Here is a 13,973-nt window from a genome sequence, read left to right as displayed (position 1 = left end):
TAAAATAGGTACACAATAAATGTTTATTGAATTTACAAGGCAAAAAAATAATAATTTGGTGCCAAGTTATAGAGGTCTTTAAATGTTATGTTACGGAATGTGGACTTCATTTGTTGGTTAGCAGGGAGTTCTAGTGCAGAAGAATGTCGTGAGAGGAGAGGTTGTGTTGGCATGCTACCATGGCAGCAGTGTGTCACTTGACTAGAAAGGCCCTGATTAGGGAGGTGGTGCTTGAAATGGGAAGGAAGGGACCAACTTAAGAAACATTGCAAAAGAAGAATCAACCAAGTTTACTGACCCCCTGGATATGACGGGCAAAATGAGAGTGAGGAGAGACTGAGGGAAGGAGAGACAAAGAGAGGGATACAGAAGGAACAAGGATGGTTGGGCAGCTCTGAGGATTCAAGAGATAATGAAATGAATAACGCTTTTACGTGTATCAAGTTAGAGGTGGAAACGTCCAATAGCTACTTGAAATGCACGATTAGAGTTCATGAAAGCTACCATGGCTAGGAATAGAAATTTGAAAGTTGCATGAATAGCATGTAGAAATGGGGAAAAAAGGCATCGGTGAAAACACTATGAGAGGAATGATTTACACGTTGTTCTGTACTGTGCCCGTAACGCAGTTCTTTGTTTCCCATAGGCTTGTAACCCTAAATATTCAGACTATGACAAAACAGGCTCTATTTGTGCGAGTGAGAACATCAATGACACCTTAACCCGGTACCGATGGCTGACTAGTGCACCCACGGGCGCTGACGGTGTGACCAGCCCCATGAGAGAAGTGGACTTTGACACCTATTTTACGTCATCCAAGATGATCACTTTAGACTCCATATACTTTCAGCCTGGCTCCAGAGTGCAGTGTGCAGCTCGTGCAGTCAATGGCAACGGCAACCAAGGCCTGGAGCTAATGAGCCCTATCGTGACCATCGGCAGAGAAGAAGGTAACGTATTGCCGTGTTCACAGGCAGATCCCCGGAATACTGTGGAATATTCTAAATGTCTAGTTCTGGTTATTGATTCTTTCGAATGCCCCCATGTAGTCCATAATACTCTCTAAAGTACTTAAAAATGATAATCCATTTTTACAAAAATATTCATTAGAAAACAAATAGGTATTCATTCCCCATTTTTTAACCACCTATCATATACCAGAGTTTTTGCTGGCATGTATGCTGGCAATAAGAAAAAATAAAGCTAGATTCCTGTCCTCGAGGAGTTCACACTCAAGTTGAGGGCACAAAGTTTAGTCTGGATAGGCCACATAAATGCAGAAGTAGTAGTGGTTAGTTCTATCCTGATTGGGTCAGGGAAGGTTTCATCAAAGAGGAGATGCTTAATCTGAATCCTGAAAACAGCAGAGAAAAAAAGCATGAGCAATGACTCAGAGAAGCCTGAAAAAAAAAAAAGAGGAATATTCTGGAAACTACAAGCAGAGAAATGGGAGACATGTGAGAGGGAGACAGGGGAGGATCAAGAAATGAAGCAGATAGTATACGAGGGTCAGATCTGGACAACTTGGTTCATATTCGATGCCAAGGCACTCTAAGCTGGTTGTTGGATGAGTAGGAGTTTGCTGGGGCCAGGAAGGGAAGGACAGCCCAGGGAGAGAGGTATGTCCAAGTGCCCAGACCTCATTATTACTAGGGAGGCTGTGTTCAGGGCTGGATCCTGGGCAGTTTGGGGGTGGACAATAAGATAGAGTTAAAGATAACAAGGAAAAGACAGGAAAGCCACTTTATAAACCAATCTTCACTCTGCAGAAGAGTTTTTAAATTAGATTTTTAAAATAACACTCTATAAGATTCTATTTTGAAACTTCCATTTGCATACAATGGTTTAGAAGTATATTTGTTGCCTAAACAAAGGTTATATGTTACCACCTCCCAACAGGATATAGTAAAGATCAATATTTATTGATATCATGTATAGTAACCATGCTCTTTTATAGGATTAAAATAAATGCTTTTTTAAGTTTCTCTTCAAGCCAAACTATTGTTGGTACAAAATAAATAAATAAATAAACAATGCCTTAAAATGCGTCTTCCTATTCATAAAACATACAGCCCAGGTGCTGAGATCTGCCTCTGATTGTATTGCTATCCCAATAAATACCTCTTTCCTCTGTTTTGTACAAATAGAAAGGAAATTATAGATTGCCTATTTCTCTTGAAATTGTAATTCAATATATTGGTCCCTTTCGTGATATTAAAATGAAAACATCACAATTTTCTTAAAGCAAACATTGGAGGATTATTTTCATGTCAAACTTCTTGGGACTCACTGAGAGATGAGAGATAGATAGATAGACAGACAGACAGACAGACAGACAGATAGATAGATAGATAGATGACAGATAGAAAGAAAATGTTACAATTTATAAAATTCGTACTATAAGAAATTATACATATAGAGAAAACTATACATTTTGTTCTTTGATTCTAAAAAGACTTTGGTTTTTGGTTTCAAAAATGAGCATATTTTTATTTGCTTATAAATGATATATATTTTATAAACAGTCATAAGTATATTATTCTAGGGTAAACATCAAATCTACTTAATTAAACTACACTTACTTTTCTTCTTTTGGTTTTCAATCATTCTTACTGTGTCTGTTCATACTTCATATTAAAATGATTTTATGAATAAGATCATAACCTAGAATGTCCAGCACTTATTAAATCACATTGAACAACAACTATTTTCTCTCAAACTTTATAAAATACCCAAAATGTTAAGCAGTAAACACTAAACTGTCTACTGTGATGAATTCTCACACTATGCTTCCTTATGTTATCTACTCTCAGCAATGCCTTAGTCCAGAGAGAATGTTAAAGTACATAGAAAATAATAGTGCCTGTTTTTACAATATTCTTTTGGTGTTGTCTATTGTCTTCTTTTAGCATAAATATGTTCAATTTTAGGTCTTTGTCAGCCCCGGGTGCCAGGGATAGTGGGAGCAGAGCCATTCTCAGCAAAGCTGCGCTACATGGGCCCCGAGGACCCAGAGTACACAAACCTTATCAAGCTCACGGTCATGATGCCACACACAGACGGTAGGTGATGGGGGTAAGCAAATGCGTGGAAGTGGGAAGTGGTTTGGGCGCCTCATTACCTGCTTTATTTTACTGAAAACTCTAAATAACCAAGCAGACAATAAGTGCTCGGTTCGCAACTTGAGTTTCAAGTCTTTCTGCTTCCTTCAAGTCTTTCTGCTTTCTTTCTCCCAGTTTTTTTTAATAAATTTTATCGGGGAATATTGAGAAACAGTGTGTTTCTCCAGGGCCCATCAGCTCCAAGTCGTTGTCCTTCAATCTAGTTGTGGAGGACGCAGCTCAGCTCCAAGTCCATTCGCTGTTTTCAATCTTTAGTTGCAGGGGCCGCAGCCCACCATCCCCTGCAGGAATTGAACCAGCAACCTTGTTGTTGAGAGCTCACGCTCTAACCAACTGAGCCATCTGGCTGCCCCTCCGGAAGCTCAGTGGCAGCATGTTGTTTTCAATCCAGTTGTGGAGGGCGCAGCTCACCGGCCCATGTGGGAATCGAACAGGCAACCCTGTTGTTCAGAGCTTGCGCTCTAATCAACTGAGCCATCTTATTGCCTCTCTGCCCAATTTTTTAAAGTGTGACAATTTAATCATTCTCTGAAATTAGATAAATTTAATACATGTCCAAACACAATGAAACAAAACATTGGTTAACATGCGAGTTTTTATGAAATAGCACAAACGTATCTTCAAAACTCTTGAACTTGGACTTACAGTAAAGCATTTTGGTATCTCAGTGCTCACCTTCAGCATGTATTTGCTATTTCATAGCTATAATTTTATAAATTCCCCAATGTTTATTGCAATAACTAAGACATTTCCTAAGCAGTAAAATAAAATTAAAAATGCAACTAACAGTATTATTTTTTGTGTTCGTTTTCTCTGGGTATGGAAGTATGGCCAGAATTTGTGAGTCAATACCTTTATCCACTCTTTATGAACATTTCCCCAAATACACGAAGACATTTTCAAGTTGTTTTCCACTCAATTCACTTTATTAGTAAAGTGTTAGTATTAGTTTTATTACTTATATTTTAAGTAGCTAAGAGAGAGGAAACATTAGGTACCATTAGGAACTACAAGGTAGAATCTACCTCCCTCAGAAAAAGGACATCATTCTACTTTGTGCTTGTTACAAACCCAAAATTTTGTTGGTAGGGGGTGGATGTAGGTGGACAGGAGTCTATACAGTATAATGTTGGTCCCACATTTGACCACTCTATCTTTAGGATCATCTTTTGTTTGTTTTAATATTTTTTTTATTTTTAAATTACATTTGACATACAATATTATATTAATTTCAGGTGTACAACATAGTGATTATATAACTTACATTTATATAACTTAGAAGGTGATCATCCTGATAAATCTACTGAGTTTCCCCGAAAATAAGACCTAGCCAATCAGCTCTAATGCATCTTTTGGAGCAAACTTAATGTAAGACCTAGTAGTATATTATATTATATTATATTATATTATATTATATTATATTATATTACATTGTATTATATTATAAAGACCCGGTCTTACTATAAGTAAAATAAGACGGGGTCTTATATTAATTTTTGCTCCAAAAGACGCATTAGAGCTGATTGTCCGGCTAGGTCTTATTTTCTGGGAAACACGGTAGTACCCATCTAACACCATACATAGTTATTACAATATTATTTACTATATTTCTTATGCTATACTTTATATCCCCATGACTATTTTGTAACTGCCAATTTGTACTTCTTAACCACTTCCACTTTTTCATCCACTCCCCCAACCCCCCTCACATCTGGCAACCATGAAAGAGTTCTCTGTATCTATGAGTTTGTTTCTGTTTTGTTTGTTGATTTATGTTGTTCTTTAGATTCCACATATAAGTGAAATCATATGGCATTTGTCTTTCTCTATCTGACTTACTCCACTCAACACAGTACCCGCTAGGTCCATCCAATTTGTTGCAGATGACAAGATTTCATTCTTTTTTATGGCTGAGTAATAAACCATTGTATATATGTACCACCTCTTCTTTATCCATTCTTCCACTGATGGACACCGAGGTTGTCTGTGCTCATTTTGGACATGTGACTCGGGTGCAAAGAGCTGAGGAGAGACCCATCAGGCAAAAACAGACTTACAACAGTCAGAGGATAAGGGTGGAAGAGTCAAATAATATCTTAGTATCATCATGGAAGCAGCTTTAATGTTACAGATCTCCTGAAAAATTCCCAGGACCCCCAGGGGTCCTAAGACACCTTTTTGATAATCATTGCTCTACAGTATTTTATAAGACTTCTCTTCTCAAGACATAAAGAAATTATAGTGTTCTAAGCCCTATGCTATTAGTGAGGATGGTAACAATGATTATACTTTCTTGCAGGCATGCTCCCCGTGATCTCCACTAAAGAGCTTTCCAACTTTGAGCTCACCCTCAGCCCCGATGGCACAAGGATTGGAAACCACAAGTGCTCGAATCTCCTGGATTATAGTGAAGTAAAGACCCATCATGGTTTTTTGACTGATGCTACAAAGAATCCAGAAATAGTTGGAGAGACATATCCTTACCAGTACAGCTCATCTATCAGAGGTTCCAGTACCTTACGATTCTACCGAAACCTGAACTTAGAGGCCTGTTTATGGGAGTTTGTTAGCTACTATGACATGTCAGAACTTCTCACGGACTGTGGAGGCACCGTTGGAACAGATGGACAGGTATGAGTTTTTAACACCTGAGCTTTGTTCACTGATAAACCAGTTTTGTTTTGTTCAGTTACATAGATTTGGACTAAATCCCAACTCCAGTCGTCCATCTTGGTGATATAGGTCATTAGGTACAAGAGGGACCAAATAATTGGGATGGGTGATGTGCAAATCTGTGTCTATTTCTGGAACAGTGTGTCAAAATATATGCACTTTTTTTAGCAATGCTCTGAATCTGCTCTGATATTTTTAAAAATACAAATGCTAATTACTCTTCAAAGTATACATTATCCTTTCTTGTGTATATGTATAGATGCCTGTGATGTATCATAAACCATACACTAAGGATTTACAATCCTCAAGATCAATCTAGTTTTTCTCCCTCTTTACTATCTTTCTTCTTCCCCTACCTTCTATCTTTCTCTTCTATCCTATTTCTCTTCTCTTTCTAATTTTCTCCCCATTTCCACCCTCCCTGTTTCATTTCTCCATCACTAACATAGTCGAAAGTATTTTCATTAAAACTCAACATTATTTCTACTCTACAATCAATGACTCATCTTCATACTACACAGACAGACATTTACACATAAAGTACACACCCACATAATCCGCCACCACGACCACCACCATCATCATCAACAAAGTTGTTAAAATGATAAGTAAGCAAGATCTCCATTCGTGGTTATAACAGAGACTATAAAATATGTAGGGCATAGTCTAGAATTGTAGTAAGTATTTGAACTAAAGCAGTGCTCTGGCCTATGTGGGGTGAACAGAGTTTATGTAGACAGGCGTATATATTAATGTGTTGCATCAGACCGAAGATATATCATGTCTTTGAAGATTTAACTAAGGTGAGTTCAGATATTTTCTATTCTATATTCCTGAAGTATTAAAATATAAAACAAGTAGTAGCAAGAGAAATGTAGATAACTCATTATCAGTTTAATCCCACAGCAAAGCTGTGAAACTTGGCAAGTTCAGCTGGTATTGATGTTGATTGAATAGGTAGGTAGTCATATATTATTATGTCTGGTAACTATTGGACTCAAAGGTAATGAGACATTTTCTTAACCACCTCCTCTAAGAGCAGCAAAATAGTCAAAAACTTGCATGGATTAGTAAAAATACCAAATAAGAACACCAACAGAAAGACAGGGTGGACCAGTGGAGGAGCCTGGATATTGGAATCAAACCAATACAGAGCTAAGTTTGGCTCTGATATTTTCTAACTTTGTGTCCTTGGACAAGTTAGTTAAGCCCTCAGAAGTGTTACTTCTTCAGATCCCTCTTCCCCAACCTGTCTTTGCCACCTGAAAGAAACATGAAAGAAAATAAAGTCCTATCCCCAAAATAAAAATAAAGACTCATATTAACAAATCTACCTCAGCCTTTTCCTTTATAGTCAAATATCTCTAGTTCCTTTAGCTCTTCCCCACAGAGCTTGTTTTCAATTCATTATTAAATCACTTTTTTTCCCCCCAGTTGTTCTTGTCTCAGGATCTTTTGGGGGTTTTTTGTTGTTGTTGTTTTTTCTAAGATTTTATTTGGGGAAGGGGAACAGGACTTTATTGGGGAACAGTGTGTATTTCCAGGACTTTTTTCCAAGTCAAGTTGTTGTCCTTTCAATCTTAGTTGTGGAGGGTGTGGTTCAGCTTCAAGTTGTTGTCCTTTCAGTCTTAGTTGTGGAGGGCACAGCTCAGCTCCAGGTACAGTTGCCGTTGCTAGTTGCAGGGGGCGCAGCCCACCATCCCTTGTGGGAGTCGAACCGGCAACCGTGTGGTTGAGAGGACGCGCTCCAACCAACTGAGCCATCCAACCAACTGAGCCATCCGGGAGCTCAGCGGCAGCTCAACTCAAGGTGCCATGTTCAATCTTAGTTGCAGGGGTCGGAGCCCACCATCCCTTGCGGGACTGGAGGAGTTGAACTGGCAACCTGGTGGTTGAGAGCCCACTGGCCCATGTGGGAATCGAATCGGCAGCCTTCAGAGTTACGAGGGCAGACCTCCAACCACCTGAGCCACCGGGCCGGCCCTCAGGATCTTTCTTAAGTCACAGAATCTACTGGCATAAACAAAATTGGATGGAGTCATAAGATTAGATTAGTTCTAGGCCTTCTTTGTTAAAGTCACTTGGTACCATGGACTTTCTCTTTGGTTGTCGTCTAGTTTATAGTCTGTTTTTACCATCAAAAGTGTTTTCTGTCTTCTCTGGCAGCAGTTTTATATCTTTTATATATGCAACCCAAATAGCATGCTCTAGTGAAAACCCTGCATTTACCTACTTAAGCTTTATTGTATCTGCCCACTTCTCCAACGTATCAAGGGCATTTCAGTGCAAATCCTGCCTTCAACTGTGTTCATCTCTGTAAAACATTAAGCTAAACTGACTATACTTTGCTGGGGTTTTGTTTATCACAGTTACTCTATTTAATTTTTTAAGTTCAGTATGTTTTTCTTCCCATTGCCATTTCTGGCTAGAAAACTCATTGCTATGCTTCTGAAATTGAGCTGCCAAAAATTCTACTTCATTAGGTGAAAACTGGCAACTTGCAGGTTTCAGTTAAATTGTGCCTGCCTGAAAGGCTTAAGTTACACAATACTAGGAATAAAAGAGAGTGCAATATCAAATTATCAAACCGTCCAATTCTTAACCAATTTGTGTTATTTTCTTAAGTAATATAGCCAGCTTACTGTATGAATTTCTAATGAAAAATTCTTTTTGCTTTTCCATTATTGAAAATAAATTTAGATTTTTGGGGTAGACACCAAATAAATTTGAGTTTAAAAAATAAATAAATAAAAATAAATAAATTTAACAGCATAACCATAATGATTGCCATCATAGAGATGACTAGATTTAGTGTAAAACATTGAAATTTCAGGATCTTGTTATCAAATTCTAAAAGCTTTAGTGTAAATGGCAATACAATCTAATAAAACATATTCCTTTTCTCTTAGAGTGAAGCTTAGAGGAGCCTATCTTGGTTTCCCCTACTTTCTTCCTTGGACTTAAACTTCTACTACTCCCCCCACTATTGATATTCTCCTACATCCCAACCCCCGGCCCCCATCACCCACCCCACACATGTCTTTAAATATAGGTGAGGGAGAAGAAAATATAAATTAAGGTATAAGAACTTTAACCTTTTGAGATAGTTCCCTAATTTTGCCCATTAGTTTTGAGGTCTAGAGAAGAGAAAATATCTAATAATAGTACTAACAATAACAATGATGATGATAATTATATTTATTTAGTATTTAATACACATATGTGCCTGCCATTTTTCTAAGGACTTTATATATTTCCATTAATTCTGTCCTCACAACACTGGCATAACTAGTAATTTTGTCCCCTCTTTAGAGATGAGAAAACTGAAGCAAAGAAAATTCAAATAACTAGTCCAAGTTCATGTCACTTGTAAGCCTGTGCTCTTAACCACATCATGGTACATATCTGGACATTTAATTGAGTGAACTAAAATGTCATTTAATTGGGTAAATGTGAAGCGTGGATATGATCACTGATGCAATTGCAAGAGAGACAAATGAACTTTTTCCTCTGTTTTTGGTTCAAGAATGCTGCCCAACAGCTGTCATGAAACTGTGTGCCAGATTACTTCCACACCCACTGTTGGTAATATTATGCAAATGCGTGTCTTAATAACAGTGGACTACAGCTTCACCTGAGTACAGGCAGATCAGATTGAAATGAAAACATATTTTATGAGACAGCACATAAAGGAATGCAAACTAAATTGTTGGTGAACACATGCTACTTTAGAATTTCCAAAGTTCTACGAACCTTTTCATTTCTGCATTTAGGATAAGGAAAACGGGCAAAAACAAAGGTAAATCATCAAAATGGGCTAACTGCTTCATAGCAGCTTGATAGTTTTGCCCACTCCATTGGACAAGAGCACCTTCAGGAAACCAAGCTCACCCAGGCCTATTCATCCTCTGCAAATTACACACAGCCCTGGCCAAGCATCTAATAATGTGAATTCCCTTCTTCTATTCCTTTTCTAGACTTGGCACCTTAGATCGAGATAATCACTGTGCACACAAATTTTACCAACTTGTAATTGCTATAGCCAGGAACAACATGATGCAGCACTGAATTTTTTTTCCCCATGTGTTCTTAGCTAAAGCTATTGCCATGACAGATTGCCAAGTCTCTGCATTTTTCTTTGTCATTAAAAAGCTGTTTCTGACACACTCTAAAAGGGTTTTATGCCTTTCTCAACCTCTCATGTTCAGATTATTTAACTTATAAGAAAGAGTGGCCAAATGGAAAGAATCACCTGAAATACCTAGGATAGTAATCTGTTAACAGCAAATGAAGTTTAATTAAGTTTTATGCAGTTTGACTACAGATAGTTTTAGCTGGCTTTAAGACTACCTCCGCTTTTGCCACCGGATTCATTGCGCATTCATAAATTAAAGAAATAGTCAATGAACACCTACTCTGTGCCAGGAACCATAGCAAGTACCTGGTGAGGACATCAGACACAGAGCTTACACTTCAAAAAAATAGAGTTATTAGAGTCAAATCATCATCTTATAATAGTTCAGAATTTTACTTACAAGATAAATAAATGTGGAATTTCTCTAATGATATTTAATGCTATCATTTTACATTTACAATATCATTTTCTGTAAACTCATAGACACAGGTAACAGTTTAGTGGTTACCAGAGGATAAAGGAGAAGGGGAATGGTAGAAGAGGGTAGAGGGCGTCAAGAATCTTAACTCACACTTTGTTAGGTAAACAGCAACTGATAACATTGCTCAAGGATCATGACTAAGCTGCAAAAACGCAACCCCAATTACAGTTTTCATTTGAAATATGAAATTATAATGTACTTATGAGAAGACATAGTATAATTTTGGAAAAGTAAACATTTTTTTTTTAGTCGCTTGGTTTGAGAAATAATTTTTCTTCCTTTTTACTATGTTTGATTTAGAAACATGGAACTTGGGGGCTAGAGTATCTTTAGAAGTCATTTCTTTGCATCCCACTATTTTGCACTTAGTACATTGATTTATTCTTTTTCATATGGAAGCCACTCTAAGTCATTTTGCAAGACATAGCAAGAAGAATCCAAAATGTATAACTTTCATAAGGTATGTTGCTTCCTATTGTATCAAATATGTCAATTAATTTTTCAATAATGTGGGGTTTTTTAAATGAAGCTAATGATATCACTTTGGAAAACTGGAGACCTAAAAACATGTAAAAAAAGAAAAAAATCTCACTCATCATCCCACTATCACTGTACACAGACATATTTTCTAGTCTCTTTTCAATATGCATACACATTTTAATCCACACATACATATAATTATGGGGAAGAGTGAAAACACTGAAAACTTTTATCGTGAACCTAACACAACGTCTGAAATGTGGTAGGTGCTCAATAAACAAATATTAGTTTATCCCCCCTGATCCCTAATCCACCTGCAAAATATCTGGAAGAGGAAAGTATAAGTTTTAAGCAAGATATTTCATTTCAACTAATTATTTTTAAGACATCTTAAATGTTACATGTCATTTCTAAACATTTTTGCTTCCAGATCTTTCCTGCTTTATTTCCTTTTTCGCTATATCATAATTTAAAAATACCTTATAACATTATTATTCATAATAGCTCCAAACTGGAAGCAATCCAAAAGTTCATCAATAGAGGAAAGGATTAATAAAATGCGGTATACACATATAATAAGATGCCATTCAGTAATAAAAGTACTGAAACATGCTACAAGAGGGATGCACCTTAAAAACAGTATGCTAAGTAAAAGAAGCTGTCACACATGTTGTATAATTCCATTTATATGAAATGTGCAGAATAGGCAAATACGTAGAAACTGAAAGTAAGCTAGTAGTTGCCAGGGACTGGTCGGGAGCTGGAGAGGGCTTAAATGAGTGACTGCTGATGGATATGGGATAAAAATGTCCAAAAATTGATTGTGATAAAAGTTGCACAATTCCCCGAATATACTAAATACCATTGATGTGTCCACTTTAGATTAATTATATGGTATATGAACTGTATCTTAATAAAGCTGCTGTAAAACTAAAAAGACTATATTAGTATGCTCAAAATAATGCAATTTATCTTAAAGATTTCTGCTACATATCCTGTGTTGCAAAGGAGGGTACTATAGTAACAACTGTTTAATTGCTCCAAAATTAAGTGTTGTAAATGCTGTTTGTTTGTTTGTTTGTTTGTTTTTCCTGGATGATTACTCAAAATCTTCAGTTACTGAAAGGAGAAAATTGCTTGTACAAAATTAAGCTCATTTAATTAACAACACTGAATGGTGTTGATAGATATAATTTCATTGTTTTAGGTCCTAAACCTAGTGCAGTCCTATGTGACTCTTCGAGTCCCTCTGTATGTTTCCTACGTGTTCCATTCCCCTGTTGGAGTAGGAGGCTGGCAGCATTTTGACTTGAAGTCCGAGCTTCGTCTAACTTTTGTGTATGACACTGCCATCTTGTGGAATGATGGAATTGGCAGCCCACCAGAAGCTGAACTCCAAGGTGGGTTAATAGACTTGGAAAACTAGTTTTCTTACCTACTTGAATTACTTAAGAGGAATTTTTACTGTAGCTAAAAGTAATAGAAGCTACTTTCAGTATATTTATTTTTTATATTCAACATTTTAAGATTATTTTTGTAATGAAAAAACTTTAAATCATATCAATGCCTCAAATTTTGTGTAATACGTGACATTAAATAACATCTATATTTCATGGATATTTAGTTTAACTCTCATAATCCATTCTGCATGACTAATCATTTATGTGGCATACAACACAGTCTATATATTTCCCTAAATTCTAGGAAATGGATAGAGGAAGTTCCCATTGAAAGTAAGGAATGAAGCCAAGAGAAAAAGTTACACATCTTTATTTCTGAAAATGAGAGGTGGCCTTTTAAAGTCCAGTATAAATTCTGTCCTGGATTCTAATTTTGACTCTACAGCTAAGTAGCTGTGTGGTCTCGATGTATTGCTTAACCTTTATGACACTCAATTTCTTCTGAAATATAGACTAGACTTCTAATGTACTTTCTGTTTTAAAATTCTATTATTCTATGATACTTCAGCTGAATGTTTTGGAACAATGGTGGTAATGTCAGTAATTATTGGGCCTATAGCATCTGCAAAACTTTGTTTCAATCTCCATGTCAGAATTATAATTCAAAGTCCACACACATAAAGCTAATTAATCCATTAGTAGAAGTAGTGCTGTTTCTTTTCAGGCATATACTACTGTTCTGGTTCCATGCATGTCTGAGCATCATGCTTGCATTAATTTTTATGAGCCAGAGGGGAAAGACTATTGATAGTGCATCTTAAAATCTGCTATCTTACACAAATTAATATTACCTCAAAGCCATGTGAAAGGTAATATAATCACCCTGGATAATCATTGCAGATTATTTAACATATTTTCATTTCATATTTTATCTTTTGCCTCTTTTACCACTCAATTCTTCTAATAATAACTTTTGACTAAACATGCTTAAAGGTAAGAGGAACCTGAATTCATTTTTGGAAGAAATCCTGTGCATTAAGAGTAGAACCTGGTCACCAATATTTCCGCTTTTGTGTGCCATCCCACTGTAGGTTCTCTATATCCAACCAGCATGCGCATCAGTGAGGAGGGACGCTTGGTTGTGAACTTTAAGACAGAGGCTCAGTTCCATGGTTTGTTCGTGCTGTCACATTCCGGTAAGCCCCGTCGCCCATTAAGAGCCACTCCCCGTACCACAAGGGAAGAGTTTTTCCATATTGCGTATTATGAGGTCTTGATAATTGTTTGGCTACATCTCACAATCTACAAAATGAATCTCCATGTAGATTTTTAGAGAAGATACTTTTCCTTAGAAAGAGTATGGCAACAATTATTGCCTTCTCTACTTCAGTTCCATTGTACAAAAAAAAAAAAATTTGAAATTTAATTTATTTGGTCAACAAGGCCTTTTCTGTTCACAACTATTTTCTAGGGACTGTAAGAAACCTTTATAATAGAGACAGAGTGTCACTTCACTATCATACTTAAGTTTTAGGCATGTTAACTAATGACCGTTAATTATTGGCTATGCAATTTTACTAACTGACGGACTGTGCTTTGAGTATCAGTAAGATAGCAGTCACTAAAGTCCCATGTCTAAGGCTTTTTTTAAATATAAAGGACATTTCATTAAAAATAATTTT

At 36.6% G+C, this 13,973-nt stretch overlaps 1 protein-coding gene across 1 annotated transcript in view; it reads left to right on the top strand.

Moving 5' to 3' along the window:
• The window catches only part of FREM2 (FRAS1 related extracellular matrix 2), a 164,465-nt gene that overhangs the window by 140,276 nt on the left and 10,216 nt on the right, over window positions 1-13,973 (top strand). The window contains 5 exon segments of the mRNA XM_033105058.1: window positions 647-950; window positions 2,931-3,062; window positions 5,422-5,753; window positions 12,099-12,291; window positions 13,383-13,487. Coding sequence (XP_032960949.1) covers window positions 647-950; window positions 2,931-3,062; window positions 5,422-5,753; window positions 12,099-12,291; window positions 13,383-13,487 — 1,066 coding nt within the window.

This window comes from Rhinolophus ferrumequinum, chromosome 4, assembly GCF_004115265.2.
Source record: "Rhinolophus ferrumequinum isolate MPI-CBG mRhiFer1 chromosome 4, mRhiFer1_v1.p, whole genome shotgun sequence".
Classification (NCBI taxonomy): domain Eukaryota; kingdom Metazoa; phylum Chordata; class Mammalia; order Chiroptera; family Rhinolophidae; genus Rhinolophus; species Rhinolophus ferrumequinum.
The sequence above is the reverse complement of the archived record's forward strand: the minus strand, read 5'-3'. Positions and strand labels throughout refer to the sequence as shown.